At 42.2% G+C, this 16,176-nt stretch overlaps 1 protein-coding gene across 20 annotated transcripts in view; it reads left to right on the forward strand.

Moving 5' to 3' along the window:
• Positions 1-16,176, forward strand: part of cacna1ba (calcium channel, voltage-dependent, N type, alpha 1B subunit, a) — a 124,850-nt gene that overhangs the window by 48,653 nt on the left and 60,021 nt on the right. For 15 of the 20 annotated variants that reach the window (XR_002917588.2, XR_004948425.1, XM_036213494.1 and 12 more), the window contains exons 8-14: positions 7,880-7,995; positions 8,111-8,197; positions 11,280-11,363; positions 12,302-12,517; positions 12,674-12,786; positions 12,915-13,027; positions 13,099-13,230. Coding sequence is in view for 18 of the 20 variants with exons in the window: in XM_036213494.1 (XP_036069387.1) it covers positions 7,880-7,995; positions 8,111-8,197; positions 11,280-11,363; positions 12,302-12,517; positions 12,674-12,786; positions 12,915-13,027; positions 13,099-13,230 (861 nt within the window). In the remaining 2 variants the exon portion in view is untranslated. The remainder of the gene's footprint in view (positions 1-7,879; positions 7,996-8,110; positions 8,198-11,279; positions 11,364-12,301; positions 12,518-12,673; positions 12,787-12,914; positions 13,028-13,098; positions 13,231-16,176) is intronic. The other 5 variants (XM_036213485.1, XM_036213496.1, XM_036213492.1 and 2 more) reach the window with 1 other exon arrangement.

Here is a 16,176-nt window from a genome sequence, read left to right on the forward strand (position 1 = left end):
AAGGCTTTCATGTCCATTTGAGTTATCTGTGCTAAATCAACTTTTGTCAGTCGTGCATGTTCTGGATGGATGGAGAAGTAGGACAGGTCTGTGCTCTAACAGGAATTTTTCTCAGAAAAGAAGGACTTCCCACATTGAGAATGATTTCCAGGATCGTACCCCACTTTCAGCTTTTAACAACTTTCTGATCTTCAGTCTTCAACAAATCTACAGCAATCTACAGAAAATGATCCTTGAAGTTACACTGTAAAATGTGAAACATTGGACCAACTAATAAAAGTTCTGTAATTTGTCACATTTAAAATATTTAGTTTTCATCAAATTACAATTTTAGGTTTGTGGTTTTCTCAACTCAGAAGCTTAAGTTGATAAAAACTAATATTTTCAAATGTAACATATAACTTATAGAACTTTTGTTGATAAATCCAAGGATTCACTTTTTACAGTGTACCAGGAAGACTTCTAGAGCCCCAACAAGCACACAGCCGTACTCTCTTCATCCACAGTGACACGACCAGCTTCTCTTCCTCGCGCCGGTCTCTGCATATTCAGACTACAGTAGTTGGGTCCTCACTCCCCATCTGATACTTCTTTGTTGCCATGGTGACGTGAAAGAGCATTTGAGGATAGCCCTCAGTCTTCAAGCAGCAGCTTTGTTTTAAAGCTGTTTAGGCGTTGGACTGTTTTTAACTAAAACTGAGATAAAGGGATTTTAACTACACGAAACATTAAAGATATTTAACTATGAGCAGAAGCAGCATGTGTTTTCATGCTATAACAGGTTGTCATCTACAGATGTAGAGCAGAAAGAACAATCCACTTTTTGAGAAAAAAGAACAAAAGCCATTGCTCTTAATATTTGGGGGGATGAAAAACACCAAACACATAACTAGAGATATGAACTAAAGAAAGCTAAAAACACTGGAGCTCAGAGGTTAAGGAGCAGAAGATGAATTTGATATTAATGAATTGATTTTTTTCAGTCCCTGTGAGGATTAAAAGGCTGATGGCAAATGTGCCTTAGCAAAAGCTGAATCCCAGAATGCTGCTGCAAACAGTGAGGAAGAACCGAAGGTTCATGAATTCTGAACAGCTCACAGGCTGAAGACTGGACTGAGCTGCAGAGAAACAGCGTCTGTGGGACGACCAGAGCCACATACAGGTGCATTCATGTTCTAGAATCATACCAATATTCTTAGGTATGGGAGGGGGGTAACTCTCTCTGATGTTTCACAAATTATAAAGCAAAGTTTGAAGAGTCACCTTAGCTAAAACGCTTCAGGTGGTTCATAAACGAGCACTAACTAGCATAGCTCAACTTGACTACCAAATACTTTCTAGTAAAACGTTTACATGACAGTGGCTGGAGAAAACTGTCCTTGAAAAGCTTCTCTGGGTCAGAGCTGTGGATGGAAAGTGACACTCTTCTGAGGAGGATGACGGCTGTTTTCTATTCGTCAGGAAAATCCAACTTCATGCTTCTGTTGTTTGGCCCAAAAAAAGATCATTTTGAGACAGAAAAATTGTTGTGCTGAAGTTTTGGAGCTTCTTAGCTACTTAACTGATTCATTTTGAGTGTTTTGATTTACAAATGAGATGTGAAGATTCCATGGTGCATTAACAGACAGGAAACATGGCAAAAGCTTTAGAGGACGGGTAAAGGCTGACCGTCCCGCCCACTTTGCTCTCCCGCCCTCTCTACAGAAGCTGTCCGATGGCTTTACAGTGAGTGGACAGGTGAAAGGTCAGTGTTGCTGTCGAGCTGGCCCATGCTGGCTCCATGTCATTGTTAAAGGCCAGCGTCTCAGCTGGAGCAGACGCAGGAGGCACAGGCACACAGGGCTCAGAAGCTGAGGAGTTCATCAAACTTTCATCCAATCACAGAGGGCCAGATTGAAGCGATCACAGGACAGTTCACACCTGAATTTATGAAACTCCCTTCTCAGGGCAAAGTTTTCCTCTGATCTCTGCCAGACAGATTTCTGAGTAAAACTGTTGGTTTTTAGGGTTTTTGTTTGTCATTTTAAAACTTTCTAAAGAAAAAAACACTGAAACGCTCAGAGCATGGGGGAGTCCAGGTGCCACAAATGTTTTCTGGACTTTATTTTGTTCTCAGCACAAGACTTGGCCCTATGGAGGACTAAAAGAGCCTAAATGAAAGAAATATAGTGCTCACAAAAAAGGAGCACTTTAAAGAAACACATTAGATCCATCAGATCTCAATATGAAGTTGGATATCTATACAAATAACGACAGGGCAGTGTCTTAGGAACAAAAGGATGCCAAGTCTTTTAATGGAAATAAAAGTTTTCAGCCTACAGAGGCTCAATTGTGTAGACACCATGAAATCAGAGTGAAATGAAGATGTGGCAGGCTAGTCCAGTTTTTCCCCAAACTTAATTTCTGCAACTCAAAATTCTTGTGTGGCCCCCACCAGCTGGTATGCTTGACAACGTGGCGGCATGCTCCTAATGAGACGACGGATGGTGTCTTGTGGCATTTCCTCCCAGATCTGTGTGAGGGCATCCCTGAGCTGTTGTACAGTCTGAGGAGCAACCTGGCGGCGCCTAATGGACCCAAACATAATGTCCCAGAGATGTTCTATTGGGTTTAAGTCAGGGGATGGTGAAGGCCATTCAATTGTTTCAATTCCTTCATCCTCCAGGTACTGCCTGCATACTCTTGACACGTGAGGCCGGGCATTGTCGTGCATTAGGAGGAAACCAGGACCTACTGCACCAGCGTAGGGTCTGACAATGGGTTCAAGGATTTCATCTGGATACCTTATGGCAGTCAGAGCACCATTTCCTAGGCAGTAGAGGTCTGTGCGTCCCTCCATGGATATGCCTCCCCAGACCATCACTGACCCACCACCAAACCTGTCATGTTGAACCACGTTGCAGGCAGCATAACGTTCTCCTTGTCTTCTCCAGACTCTTTCACGTCTATCACAGGTGCTCAGGGTGAACCTGCTCTCGTCTGTGAAAAGTACAGGGCGCCAGTGGTGGACTTGCCAATTCTGGTGTTCTTGAGCAAATGCCAGTGGAGCTCCACGGTGCTGGGCAGTGAGCACAGGGCCCACTACAGGACGTGGGGCCCTCAGGCCACCTTCATGAAGTCTGTTCCTGATTGTTTGGGTAGAGACATTCACACCAGTGGCCCTCTGGAGGTCATTCTGTAGGGCACGAGCAGTGCTCAGCCTGTTCCGCCTTGCACAAAGGAGCAGGTATGGGTCCTGCTGAGGGGTTGAGGACCTTCTACGGCCCTGTCCAGCTCTCCCAGAATAACCACCAGTCTCCTGAAATCTCCTCCATGTTCTGGAGATTGTGCTGGGAGACACATTAAACCTTCTTGCTGCAGCACGTGTGGATGTGCCATCCTGGAGAAGTTGGACAACCTGTTCAACTTCTGTAGGGTTAAGGAATCTCCTCATACTGCCAGTAGAGATAATTATCAAGCCAAAATCAGCACGAGTGGAAAACCAGCCAAAAAAGATCAAGAGGATAAACTTGAAATGACCTCCACATGTAACACCAGTCCTGTTTGGAGGGTTTTCTAACTGTTGCCACTGAAGTGCACCTGTTGTTAATTCCATGAACACCAATACAACTGAAATTGATGAATGAGGCCCTCAGCTGCTTAACCAACCAGAAAATTATCAGACAGGTTTAATTCAGTTCATGCCAGGCCCAATAAAAAAGTGTTCCTTTAATCTTTGTTAGCAGTATATATACATCATTAAATGAATAAATAAATGTGTCCTAAATTATTTAAAATAGGCATTAAATAAATAAAAGTGAAAATCAATAAATAAATGTTGAAATATATGTAGAATTAAAATATTAAAATACCCATTAAAAAGCATATTTAAATATTTCATGGACTTGCATGAACTAAGAGACAAAATGAAATAAATATTTTTAATATGAATTTATTAAATAAATGTACCATTAATCATTTAAAATTGGTATTAAATAAATAAAAGTGTCATTAAATGTGTCACTATTTAATTAAAATTTAATTTTCAATTATTTAAGAAACATTTATTTATTTAATGATTTACTGAATGATTTAATGATTTAATGATTTCTTTGTTCAGGCAGTGAGCACACCATTTCATTGAATTTGTCAAATTGTCCTGTTAAACTCAGTGGGCAGGGATACTCACATCGTGTGGGTGGGGCTAACTTGAGTGGATGTGAATGCTTTATAGGGCAGTCTTTCCTGGCATATATACTTTTGAAATTATACCTTTAAGCTCCTCAGTTTTATTGGCCGAGTAATTCTCTGAGCTGTAGGGCATTTATTGGACAAAAATAACACAAAGTCAGATATGGATGTGGTTCTTAAACCGCCAAATGGTTCCTGAGAATGGCTGTAAATACAATAATCCTACCGGGGGGAGCCAAACGGATATTCTATGTTTGTGACAACACACATGCAAACAGCCACACAGTCATTGAACAGCAGGGAGGGTGGAGATCCCTCGTTCTTCCACGCGTCTGTCTCCCTCTTTTAATAAATGAGTCTTTCAATCTTCTTCAGCCTTTTTCTTCTGTTCATGTTTCCATCTGCCCCTCTGCGCTCCATCTCATTTCCTCTCAGTGCAGCAGAGCACCGTGACAGGCCGCTCCACGGACTGCTGCTCTGAAAAAGCAATAAAGTAGAAGACGATTGATGTTTTATTAGAGGAATAAAACAAAAAGGTTGTGAAAACTGAAATACAAATGAGTTAATAACTACAGGGGAAACATTTTCAGGTTTGTGGATTTGTTGTATTTTTATGATTGTTTTATCTCTATGAAAGAACATATTCAGAACAAATGAATGTGTGTGCTCATTTGTGTGTCTGCCTGTGTGTCCACACAGAGAAACAGCTTATTGGAGGGAAAATGGAATCAGACTTTCCTCTGTGGCATCAGTCTGTTTATTGGATGGAGTGAATAGAGCTGCTAGAATGTTCTGGGGTTGTGAGGAATATGCTCCACAGTTTGGTTGGATTTCAGTCTGTGTAGTCGATTTATTGTTTTGTTTTTGGGCTCTGTTTTCCTCCTGTAACAGGCCCATCAAGTTAAGTTTATTGTCTGCTCAATCAGTTCTCAGTAAATTGAAGTGTTTACTTTTCAGTTTAGAATGCCACCATAAGGGGGCACAATCCAGTGCTTTTGTGTTCCGGTTCAAAGGCTGTTATGCTAACATTACATGGGAATCCAATGGAAAAACAAATCCAGACAAACAGACTTTCAGTTTTGGCCGTGGACAAGGCACAGGTGTAAAAAAAACTGTTGCTGAGGAAGGAGAGAAGGAAGACGGGTTTGTAGACAGAGAGAGAGAAAAAAAAGACAGGAGGGAAGAACCTAGAGTAGAAACTGGAGTAGAGTAGAAGGATGGATCTGCTGTGTTCAAGAGACCAGATGGAAAGAGAACAAGGCTTGAAGCTTGGACGCAGTTTCAAACTGTTCTATCATGGAGTGGATGGAAAGGGTAACAGAGGAGGAGTTTGATATTAATGTTCTGGAGGTGAAGAGAGAGTCAGATAAGGAGATAGGTCTGAAGATAGAGGCTGAGGGTGTGATGTGGATGTGGTTTATTCCCACAGGTAAAATGTGAGCAAGAAGAGAAGGAGAAATGCTGGAGAGGGATGGATGAAGAGGAGAGTGGTGATGGAGAAGTCTGGTGTTCAGGACAGAATGTAGAAGGACAGATGGAGGTGGACTTTACTAAAAGAATAAAGACATTTTTCCAGAAAAGAGAGGAACAAATGAGAGTGAAGGGAGGAGAACACCAGTTGATAACATGTTGTAATCTAAGAAAGATCAGAGACTGAAGTCACAGCTGAGGAGAGTTCAGTCAGACAGCAGAGCATCATGGTGTGAGGATGACTCTGGTGGTGAGGAAGATGAATACAGTCGGAGCAGAGAACCACGTGGTGAAAGCTGAAAGAGTGTTGTGTGGCTGTTGTGGAAGAGATCATGACTTTCTCCCAGATGACTGGACAGCTACAACTATAGTGATCCTGAAGTGAAGAACGCAGAAATGGAAACTTGATGATAGAATGAAAAAGTTCTGGAGTTTGTTGAGAGGAAAAGGTTAGCTAAGAAAAAGTAGAACTCTATGAGGACAGAAGACAACAGACAGGGATGCAGAGATGCAGCACAAGAAGAAGGTGCCAAACGCCAAACCAAGGCTGGATGAGGACTTAATGACAGGTTGAACACTAATTCTAATATCTGTGTACAAATGAGAGGAACTGAAGTGGAACAGTGCAGGAGACAGGAAGCAGAGATGAAGATGCTGAGGTTCTCTTTGGGAGAGATCAGGAATGAATCCATCAGAGGATCAGATCATGGTAGATGTTCTGAAGATCAGTGCAGGGAAGCAGATGGAGATAATTTGGATTTGTTGAGATAATGTTGGTAAAAAGATGCTGAGGTTGAAGAAACCAGGAAAGAGGTCTAGAGCAGGGGTGTCAAACTCAAGTCCTCGAGGGCCGACGTCCCGCTGGTTTTCCAGAAATCCTGCCTTATCTGCTGCTGATCACCTGGATCAGGTGTGTTTAGCCAATAAGAAGCTTCTCTGGCAGCTTGGTTGGAAAACATGTAGGACACCAGCCCTCCAGGGCTGGAGTTCGACCCCTGTGGTCTAGAGGAAGACCAAAGAGGAGGATCATGGATGGATGTGATATAGGTGAGGATGCAGAGCTGAGGGCTGGATGGAGGATTCACTCTGCCCACCACCATCACCACCAGGAAGGGAGCAGCAAGGCTTAGTCGAGTGTTTTAAAACTCCACTTTAGACCTTTTTATTTAGAAGAGATTTTAGCTGGCTTCTTTTTTTGATGGTTTCTTACTTGTGTTTTACTTAAATTGTCAGAATATGTTTGTTAGAATTTACCTGCTTTGAGTTCTACTCTGTCCTAGACAGGGGGAGGTGTCTTTTTTTTATTTATTTTTTTGAAGTAGGAAATGGCCTAATATAGTGAGGCAAAAATATTTGTCATGGAAGGAATCACACATCAATATGTGGTTGGAGTCATCTGGACCTCAAAGAGTGTGGAAGGGTTAATTTATTATCTTGAAGAATTACAAGAATCTGGAAAACGTCCCCTGCACTATTCAGTACCAGCTATTTATGTCTGAGTCACACTAGTGGAAGTTTGGATGAAGATATTCTGATCTATTTTAGGTCAGAGAATCAGATCGTTCAAGATGAACCGATATCAAATTGTATTGTCATCCCCAAATTATGGTATAAATCAGCCTGTTGTTAAAATAGTAGATAAAAAGTTACACACCTATTTTCACGAGTTTTAAAGAAGTGATCATGTGTGTAAAATTGAGCCAAAAATCAGAAAAAGCATCAATGAAGTTGAAACATTATACATATTTTTTTAGATCCTGAACTCTTTTTCTGGGCTTTATGATCTTTGACATTCACCTAAAAACCTTCTTGTTTCAGCTATATGAAGCTGGTAGTGGGTTTCTATGCTGTCATTTTACATTTTTAGGTTTCAATTATGTTTTTTTCTTGGATTTTTCTTATTTTGTTATAGGTGTTTGGGATTTTGCGCTTTGTGATTTATTTTTAATGAGATGTACTGAAAAATATACTTATTATTTACTCTTTTGCATGTTCTTCAGTGTGAAGAGACGATTTCACAGGTTTTCAGAGCTTTGTCTGTGGTATTCTTTAAAGAGAGCAGTGAGACTGTGGTCATCCCAGACCCAAAGTCATGGTCACAGTGATTGATTGTTGATAACTTGAGGAGTGCAGTACCAGCTTTCCCATTTCAGCTGCTGTCAACATTGTTTTTTTTGTCTTGTTTCCCCGATTTTCAGGATAAACAATGAACATTTCTTTTTTCCTGTGACTTTGTCAGAGAGTTTGCAAAAGAGAGGGAGCGTGTGGAAAAGAGGCAGGAGTTCCTGAAGCTCCGTCGACAACAGCAGATCGAGAAAGAGCTAACTGGATACCTGGAGTGGATCTGCAAGGCAGGTCAGAACCTTAAGCAGGAGTTCAAAGGCTCCCAACAGCTGCAAATCCTAAAACACCATTTCCCTTTTTAACATGGTCCATCAGTTTGAGTTCAAGTGAAGTGTTTGTTTCACAGAGGAGGTGATGCTGGCTGAGGAAGACAAGAACGCTGAGGAGAAGACGCTGGACGGAGCGTGGTACAAGAAGAAACAGAGCAACTCTGGTGAGGACTGCCCCTGCACATCACATCACGACTCCTCCCCCCTCCAAAGACTGAGTCTTATTCCCTCACACTTTTGACCTCCAATTTATTTATAGTGTTTTCTTTTCATTGTTATATTGGGCAGGTTGGGTGCATCAAAATAGCAGGCACCAGGCAAGTTGTGTTTCACAAATTATTGAAAAAAATGTTATAACCTAGACTGAGTTGAGGGTAGAGAACTATGAGCTGGGCTCTGCTCTGATCCAGAGTAAAGCAGTGCCAAGACCTTAGAGCAGGGCTAAAGACAGGCGCGAGACTTGATTTACAGTGGTAACAATCCAGTATAACACAGATGAAAGTCTAGTGCCTATAAACTGGAGACTTAATGAGGGAAAATGGCTTAAAGCTGAGTCAGAGACGGAGGTGGGAGAGAGAGAGGGCCAACCAGGAGATCAAACTCTCCTTATTCCTGCAAGAACTGAGAGGAAAAGAAAGGAAAGCAGAGTATGAATTCTGTTATTTTACAATGTAAGCTTGGCTATTCTTGGAAACATTCGAGAGAATTTCTACCATGACTGAGGCCCAAAGCGCTTTTTGTCTAGTTCCTGTAGAATGTGCTTCACAGTTTTCTGTCAATCTGAGGATCTGTGGCAGTTCTGAGAATTCTGTCACATTTCATTCATTCCAGTCCAGTTCTTCCTCTGCCACCTGCAAGTCTGACTTAAGCTCCAACTGCCACATGTCCAAACACTCAACCCCCTTTTAACCCCACGTTTCCATAATTGATGTCTTTTCTACGCGTCTGACTCATTTTGAAATGAAGTAGATGACCAGTTCTCAGTGAGTATCTGGACTAAAGCGTCCCTTCTGTTGATGTCAGAGCTGAGTGATCTCCTGCACCCTGATTCTCATGTGCTTTTAGCAGGCTCTGCATTTAAAAATAGTAATGATGATGGTAAAATTAATTCAAAGCATATTTAACCCTCTGCACACACACACACACACACACCCACCCACACACACCCACACACACACACACACACACACAAAAGTTTTGTATTTTTTTTCCAGACAACGAACATCAAAAAAGCTTGAGAAACTTAAAGGTACGTACATCACCGGCCACATTATTAGGTAAACCTTGATAGAACGAGTTTGGAACCCTTTTGTCTTCAGAACTGCCTTCATCCTTTGTGGCAGAGATTCAGCAAGAAAACGTTCCTCACAGAGTTTGGATGGAAAGAGTTGTTGATTGTACATCCACAGCCGAAATAGAGACTCATCAGACCAGACAACGTTTTTCCATCTTCTGTTATCCAGTTTTGGTGAGTCTGTGTGAATTGTAGCCTCAGTTTCCTGTTCTCAGCTGACAGCAGTGATACCTGGTGTGTTCTTCTGCTGCTGTAGTTCATCTGCATCAAGGTTTTTGAGTGTTCAGAGATGTTCTTCTGCAGACCTCGGTTGTAACCAGTGATTATGTGAGTTCCTGTTGTCTTTCTATCAGCTGGAACCAGTCTGAACATTCTCCTCTGACCTCTGACATCAACAAGACATTTCCACTCACAGAACTGCTGCTCTCTGGATATTTTCTCTTTTTCTGACCATTCTCTATAAACCCTAGAGATGGTTGTGGATGAAACAACACTCATCCCATGTTCAAAGTCACTTCAATCTCCTTTCTTCCTCATTCTGATGCTAAGTTTGAACTACAGCAGATTTTCTTGATCACGTCTACATGTGTAAATGCACTGAGCTGCTGCCTTGTGATTGGCTGGTTAGAAATTTTATTTAACAAGCGGTTGGACAGGTGTGTCTAATAAGGTGGACAGTGAGTGTTGTAAAATCTATCTTTTAAACATGGGACTCAATAGGGAATTGCTCCCTTCTACAACCTGCCTCTAGTGGTCTTTGAAAGTACTGCAACAGTGGATTCTTCATTCTCAGACTGGAGATTGAAGCTTGATTCTGACTAGGGTTGGGCACCAAAATTTAGTTCCAAGTAGGAACAGTTGTGATTTACGCGGTTCTGGAGAAACTGAGAGAAGCTGCTGTGAACAGTTCATTTCTGTGTTGAGTTTCATTGAAGATCTATTTGTCTTAGACATGTCAGTCACTTCTACTCTGTTCAGTACGTTGAAGTTCTAGACAATCCTTCTGCTCTTCCTGTCAAATAAGACCGCTGACGAGGCGAGCACGAGAGCGTGCAGCGCTCAAATGTCTGGCTGCATTTCACAGCAGGTCACAGACATTTGACAGGCCGCTGGGTCACATCAGCCAATCAGGACTCAGCTTTGGGCATGTGACGTTTTCAGTGACCCCTCAGAGTCAAGCTCAGAATCACATGTTTGACAGGCAGCGAGCAGCGAATTCACCGCGAGTTGAAAGAGGGGCGGGGCATCAGTTTGTGGCTCGGAGGTTGTGGAGCTCTGATTTAATGTGAACAGCCAGCACGTCAAAAAATGACAACACCCGAAACATCAATTTTTGACACGGAGGTCTTAGACATGCATCCATATGTGACTTGGGAAGATGTGGGTATTGGAACCGCATAAAACCCAATCGGTGCCCAACCCAGAATCTAACATGGAAAAACTAAAATCACAAGATGACTACGTGTATTGAAGGAGGTTGAGTGTTACTGAGTGAGGCAGAAACAAAACCTGAAAAAATGTACCATACTTTAACAAAATGACTGAACAACAGTCGTCCAACTTAACATGACAAAAGTAAAGTAGAGGCCGGACAGAGTCAGACACAGAGGTGAGACCTACTCACACCAAACTGCTCTCTGTCATCTTGGTTTCTCTTCAAGAATATTTTGCTTTTTGTTTCAGTTCTGGATAAATACTTTGTTACCCTCAATTGTGTCAGTAATGAATACTGTTGGCTTACATCAGAACTGTTTTGGATCATCATTATAGCATATATTGTTGGGAAATGAATCCGATCTAATTGTCTGTAGCTGTGGCCTGACGAACAATAACCAAAGGACCACCCCTACCTGCAGTGTGCAACAATCAACACACAACTTTTACATGAGAAAACTCAACATTGCAGCTCAGGTAATGATTACTGCTCCTTCTGTTTGATTTTGAATGTATAGTTTTGAAAAGGACCAAGAAGAGCAAGAATGAACTCATTAATGCAGAGGAGGCAGAGGACCACTACACTGACATCTCATCTGTTGGTGAGTAAAGCTTTTCTGTCCCAGGAACTGACGGAACAGTTCCCAACATGATTTGAGATGATCCCAGTGGATCGTGGACATTTGTCTGGGAGGACTCAGCTAAATCAGTAAACACAGAAGTTAACCAAAATAACCACAACCGCTCTGTTAGTGATTGTGAAATGGGCAAAAGCAAACATTCTTGAAGCCGTGTAGATGTGTTTGCTTTTGTTCTGACAGGAGGGAGGAAAAAGTTTAGTGCAGAAGAAATGCAGAAGAACAGAAGAATTACAGAAGAAATGTAAGAAAGCCTTTGGTGAACCAGCTGACAATGACTCATCATGAAACCACGAGACCTCCAGAGGCTGATCATGAAGAACCAACAGACAGATGTATCCCTGGACCGAGTGTTCCAGATCGTATATGTGAGGTCATCAGGTCTTTACTTAAAAACACTCCACCGATTCTGGTCTCTCTGATGAAGACAATGCTGAGTTGCCCTCAACAGGAGACGTGAAGGGATTGATGGAACATTTGAGTTAGATGTGGTTGTTCTCTTGGTGAAGATGCATAGATCAGTGATCCAAAGTAGAGCAGGAAAGTATCATCCCCCCAGACATTCTCTGCCTTTAATTAACTCTAATTTGTTTTCTTGCCTGTTGTATCCGTCCCTCTTGATAATTGGGCTTAAACTGAGATACTCTTAGCTTAGTTTATAGGGCAGGATATCCTGATGCACAGTAAAGGGTGGTGAGACTAAGGAGTCAAGGTCTACACTTGAGGTCTCCCACAGAATGGGCATCAGAAGAGGAACATTCTCAGCTGGGCCGGCCAAAATCCCATCAATCCTATTTGTGCTGCTAGAATTCTCCTCAGTCATATCTTACTCCATTTGGGATAAAGGATTTTGTTTTTCAGAACTTGGTGAGTTTACTTTCTTTTATGCTTCATCCCAACTGCTCCCCAAGGGTCGCCGTTCGCCCGGGGCAGTGTGAAGAGCAAGAACGACAGCTCGTCTTACTTCAGGAGGAAAGAGAAGAGGATCCGCTTCACCATCCGCCGCCTGGTCAAATCTCAGAGCTTCTACTGGACCGTGCTTTGCCTCGTTGGCCTCAACACGCTGTGTGTAGCCATAGTTCACTATGACCAGCCTGAGTGGCTCACCTATGCTCTGTGTGAGTACTGATAGAAGTGTGGTGCACATTTATTCTAATGAGAACAAAGTTTCTGAGATTTACTTCTGTCAAAATTGGTTTGACTAAGACGAACATGACAGTTTCTGATGAAAGAACGGTCTAACTCCAGACACTGAACTGTTTGTTCATAAACAGACCTGGCTGAGTTTGTGTTCTTGGGTTTGTTCCTGGCTGAGATGTCCATGAAGATGTATGGCCTCGGACCACAGAACTACTTCCACTCATCTTTCAACTGTTTTGACTTTGGGGTGAGGGATCCTGTTACCTCTGGTTTCATGTCAGGACGATAAATCTGGATCTCTAATGTGAGGTCCTAATCTGAACCCCTGAGCAGAGACTGTATTTCAGTTCTTCATTCATCAGACTGTCTTTACAGGTCATTATTGGCAGTATTTTTGAGGTGATCTGGGCTGCCATCAAACCCGGCGCCTCATTTGGGATCAGTGTTCTGCGAGCGCTCAGACTGCTGAGGATCTTCAAAGTCACTAAGTGAGTTGTGGGAATGCGTGTAGGAATCTGCACCGGGAAAACTGGCTAGTTCACATGAACTGTGTGCGCAGGTACTGGAACTCTTTGAGAAACCTGGTGGTGTCTCTGCTCAACTCCATGAAGTCCATCATCAGCCTCCTGTTCCTGCTCTTCCTCTTCATCGTTGTCTTCGCTCTGCTGGGCATGCAGCTGTTTGGTGGCCAGTAATTTACTCATTTTTTTTCCCCTTTCTGCTAAAAACAGAAATTGCCAAGATCAGAGGATGAGCTGCTGTTGCATCAACAGCTGCTGGTTCCTGTCAAGCTTTTTCAAAAAAAAATACTGACTGAAGAAGTTAGATTTAAAATCAGTTTGATTGAGGATTTCCTTGACTCTAAACTCGACTAGATCTGTGTGTAATTATAAAAATAAAAGAGTACTAGTTGAGAAATTAGCTTTGGAACAGCTTGATCCCATGAATTAAAATAACATTAATGTTTAGCAAAGCAATGTAACACTTAAGTTTTAAAGGTCTTATGTTTCACAAATGTATCTTGCACTAAGGCAGTTTGACATAAAAATTACATTTATAATTCTCAACTGGTCTCATAAAGCTGCATTCACACCAAAAGGGATTCATACAGCAGAGACCTCCAGCCTCAATGTTGGGTCAATGTGTGGGCGTAATCTGAGCTCCTGCGACGCGATTAGAGCGACGGGCATGACATAGCCTGTCGCTCCAAGAGCTGCCCGATTGTTGCTTCGTGGTTTGGGGATCGCTTTGCAGTGCAGAGTGGCTGGAATTCAGAAGTCTGAACTTTGGCGAAAACGATAAATTAGGGACTCAGCTTTGGGCTTGTGATGTGTTCAATGACACAATCAGCAAGTGGAGTCCAAAACCAACATAGAGTATCTGATTGTTCTCATCTTGAACTTAAGGAGTTTTTTTCATCAAGACAATAACAAAAAATCCTCTAATTGTATTCTTGTTTTTACACTCAGCCATCAAACTGGGTCATAGAGAGATAGAACACGCTGAACACGACCGTCATTCAGATGTAACTCCAGCAGTAGATGGTGAAACTCTCTGTACTGAGAGAATCTCTGAATAATCTCGGACTTGTTTACAGATGCTTTTGTAGAGTTCCTCAAGATTAAAAAATCTGATCACTCAACATCATCTGTGTCTGTCATACACTCTAGTACCAAAAGTTTTGTCTCTCCTGTCTTGACTCACACATGAACTGAAGTTTCATCCCATTCCTGACCCATAGAGTTCAGTATGATGCTGCTCCTCCTTCAGCAGCTATTCCATCTACAACTCTTCTGGAAGACTGTCCACAGGTTGAGGAGTGTTTCTAGGAATTCTGGACCATTCTTCCAGAGCTCATTGTTCAGGTCACACTGATGTTGGTGGAGAAGGTCTGGCTCTCAGTCTCTGCTCTAATTCATCCCAAAGGTGTTCTATGGGGTTCAGGTCAGGACTCTGTGCAGGTCAGTCCAGGTCAGACTCTGTCCTCCATCTCTTTATGGACCTTCCTTTGTTTTCTGGTGACAGTCATGTTGGAAGAGGAAGGCCCGCTCCAAACTGTTCCTACAAGGTTGGAGCTCTGTAGTGATTGACTGCAGAAAGTCTGTGACCTCTTTGACCTTCAGCATCCTCTGACCTCTCTCCATCAGTTTACGTGGTCGACCACTTGGTGTCTGAATTGCTGTTGTTCCCAAACTCTTCCATGTTGTTCTGATAGAGCTGATAGAGACTGTGGAAGATTTAGGACATTTCATGACTGGATTTGTTGTAAAGGTGTCATCCTATGACAGTTCCACTCTGGAATTCCCTGAACTCCTGAGAGAGGAATGTTCTTTCACTGATGTTTGCAAAAAACAGTCTGAATACATGAGGGTTTGATTTTATTCATCTGTGGCCAGGACAGGTGATTAGGTCACCTGATTCTGACCATTCGGATAGGAGAGCCAATACTTTTGGTAATATAATGTACATTGGAAATGAGATATACAAAGACACTGCTACATGTAGCGATCAGACTAAACACATTTGGCAGTAGCTCCTCCCCCATGCATCTGAGCCTTTGTTGTGAACGCAGAATAAAACAAGCATTCATAATTTAAAATCACAAATCAATCATTTACTAATCAAACACCCTTTACTGTGGAGAACCATAATAATTTCCATCAATGCAGCTGTGGAATAAAATACCCTTTTCCCACTTTTCTTTGCTTGTTTATCTTAAACTGATTCAACAAAACTTAAATTTTAGAACTACAAAGAAGTCCTAAACAACTTACAGTATCTGTTTTCATGTCTGGTAGAGCTAACAGCAACATTTCTTTTCTTTCTTCCTCCTTCTTTTCGCTTTCTCGCTGCAGACGGATCAGACCGCTCCGTCCCAGACTAGTTTCTTTGCATGAGCTGTATTTAGAAGAAGGAGAGGCAGGTGGCGGGGGTTCTTAAAGGGATTTGTGCTGGTCTACTCTGGTCATTTCAAATTGTTCTCATTCTCATCTCTGTTGCTCTGAGCTGTTTGAGTTTCTTGGTGTTGTTGAGAGAATCAGGGATCTTCACTATAACTTTTAGCTGGTCTTTTATTATGACCCCCCAGACCGTCAATAAGATTGAACCAATAGAGAAGTACTGTAGGCCTGGCTTGGAAGACCAGAACTGTATATATTTCTGTTATCAATCATAAGATGATGATGACACCGTCTTGTCATCTGATGGCGAAAAGCTGTGTGTCATCAGCATAAAAATATTCAGAAAAGATCCTTGAGTGGGGCGGGACTGATTGTATTTCAATGACAGGGAGCTTGGCAGGCAGTTGGATACGCCAGCAGAGAGACTGGAGAGGGTGGGGGTACTCTGGGTAAAGGTATTCAGGCAGGGGAAGGCATCAACTGTACACATCTCTTGTAGAAAAAATGGATAGGGGCATAAATGATGAATAGATATCAGAAAGATTGACTTAATGGCAGCATGATGGATTCTCTGCTCTGTTGTCGTTGTTCAGTGAAGACTCTGAGGTCTTTACTTAGAGCAGGGGTCTGCAAACTTAAACTAAAAGAGCTATTTAGTCTAGTTTCTTCCAGACCAGAGCCCACCTAGAGCCACAAAGTCCCATTTAATTGTTTAACCCTTTAACACCAGAGCTCCA

The sequence above is a fragment of the Oryzias melastigma genome, linkage group LG9, assembly GCF_002922805.2.
Source record: "Oryzias melastigma strain HK-1 linkage group LG9, ASM292280v2, whole genome shotgun sequence".
In the NCBI taxonomy this organism is placed as follows: domain Eukaryota; kingdom Metazoa; phylum Chordata; class Actinopteri; order Beloniformes; family Adrianichthyidae; genus Oryzias; species Oryzias melastigma.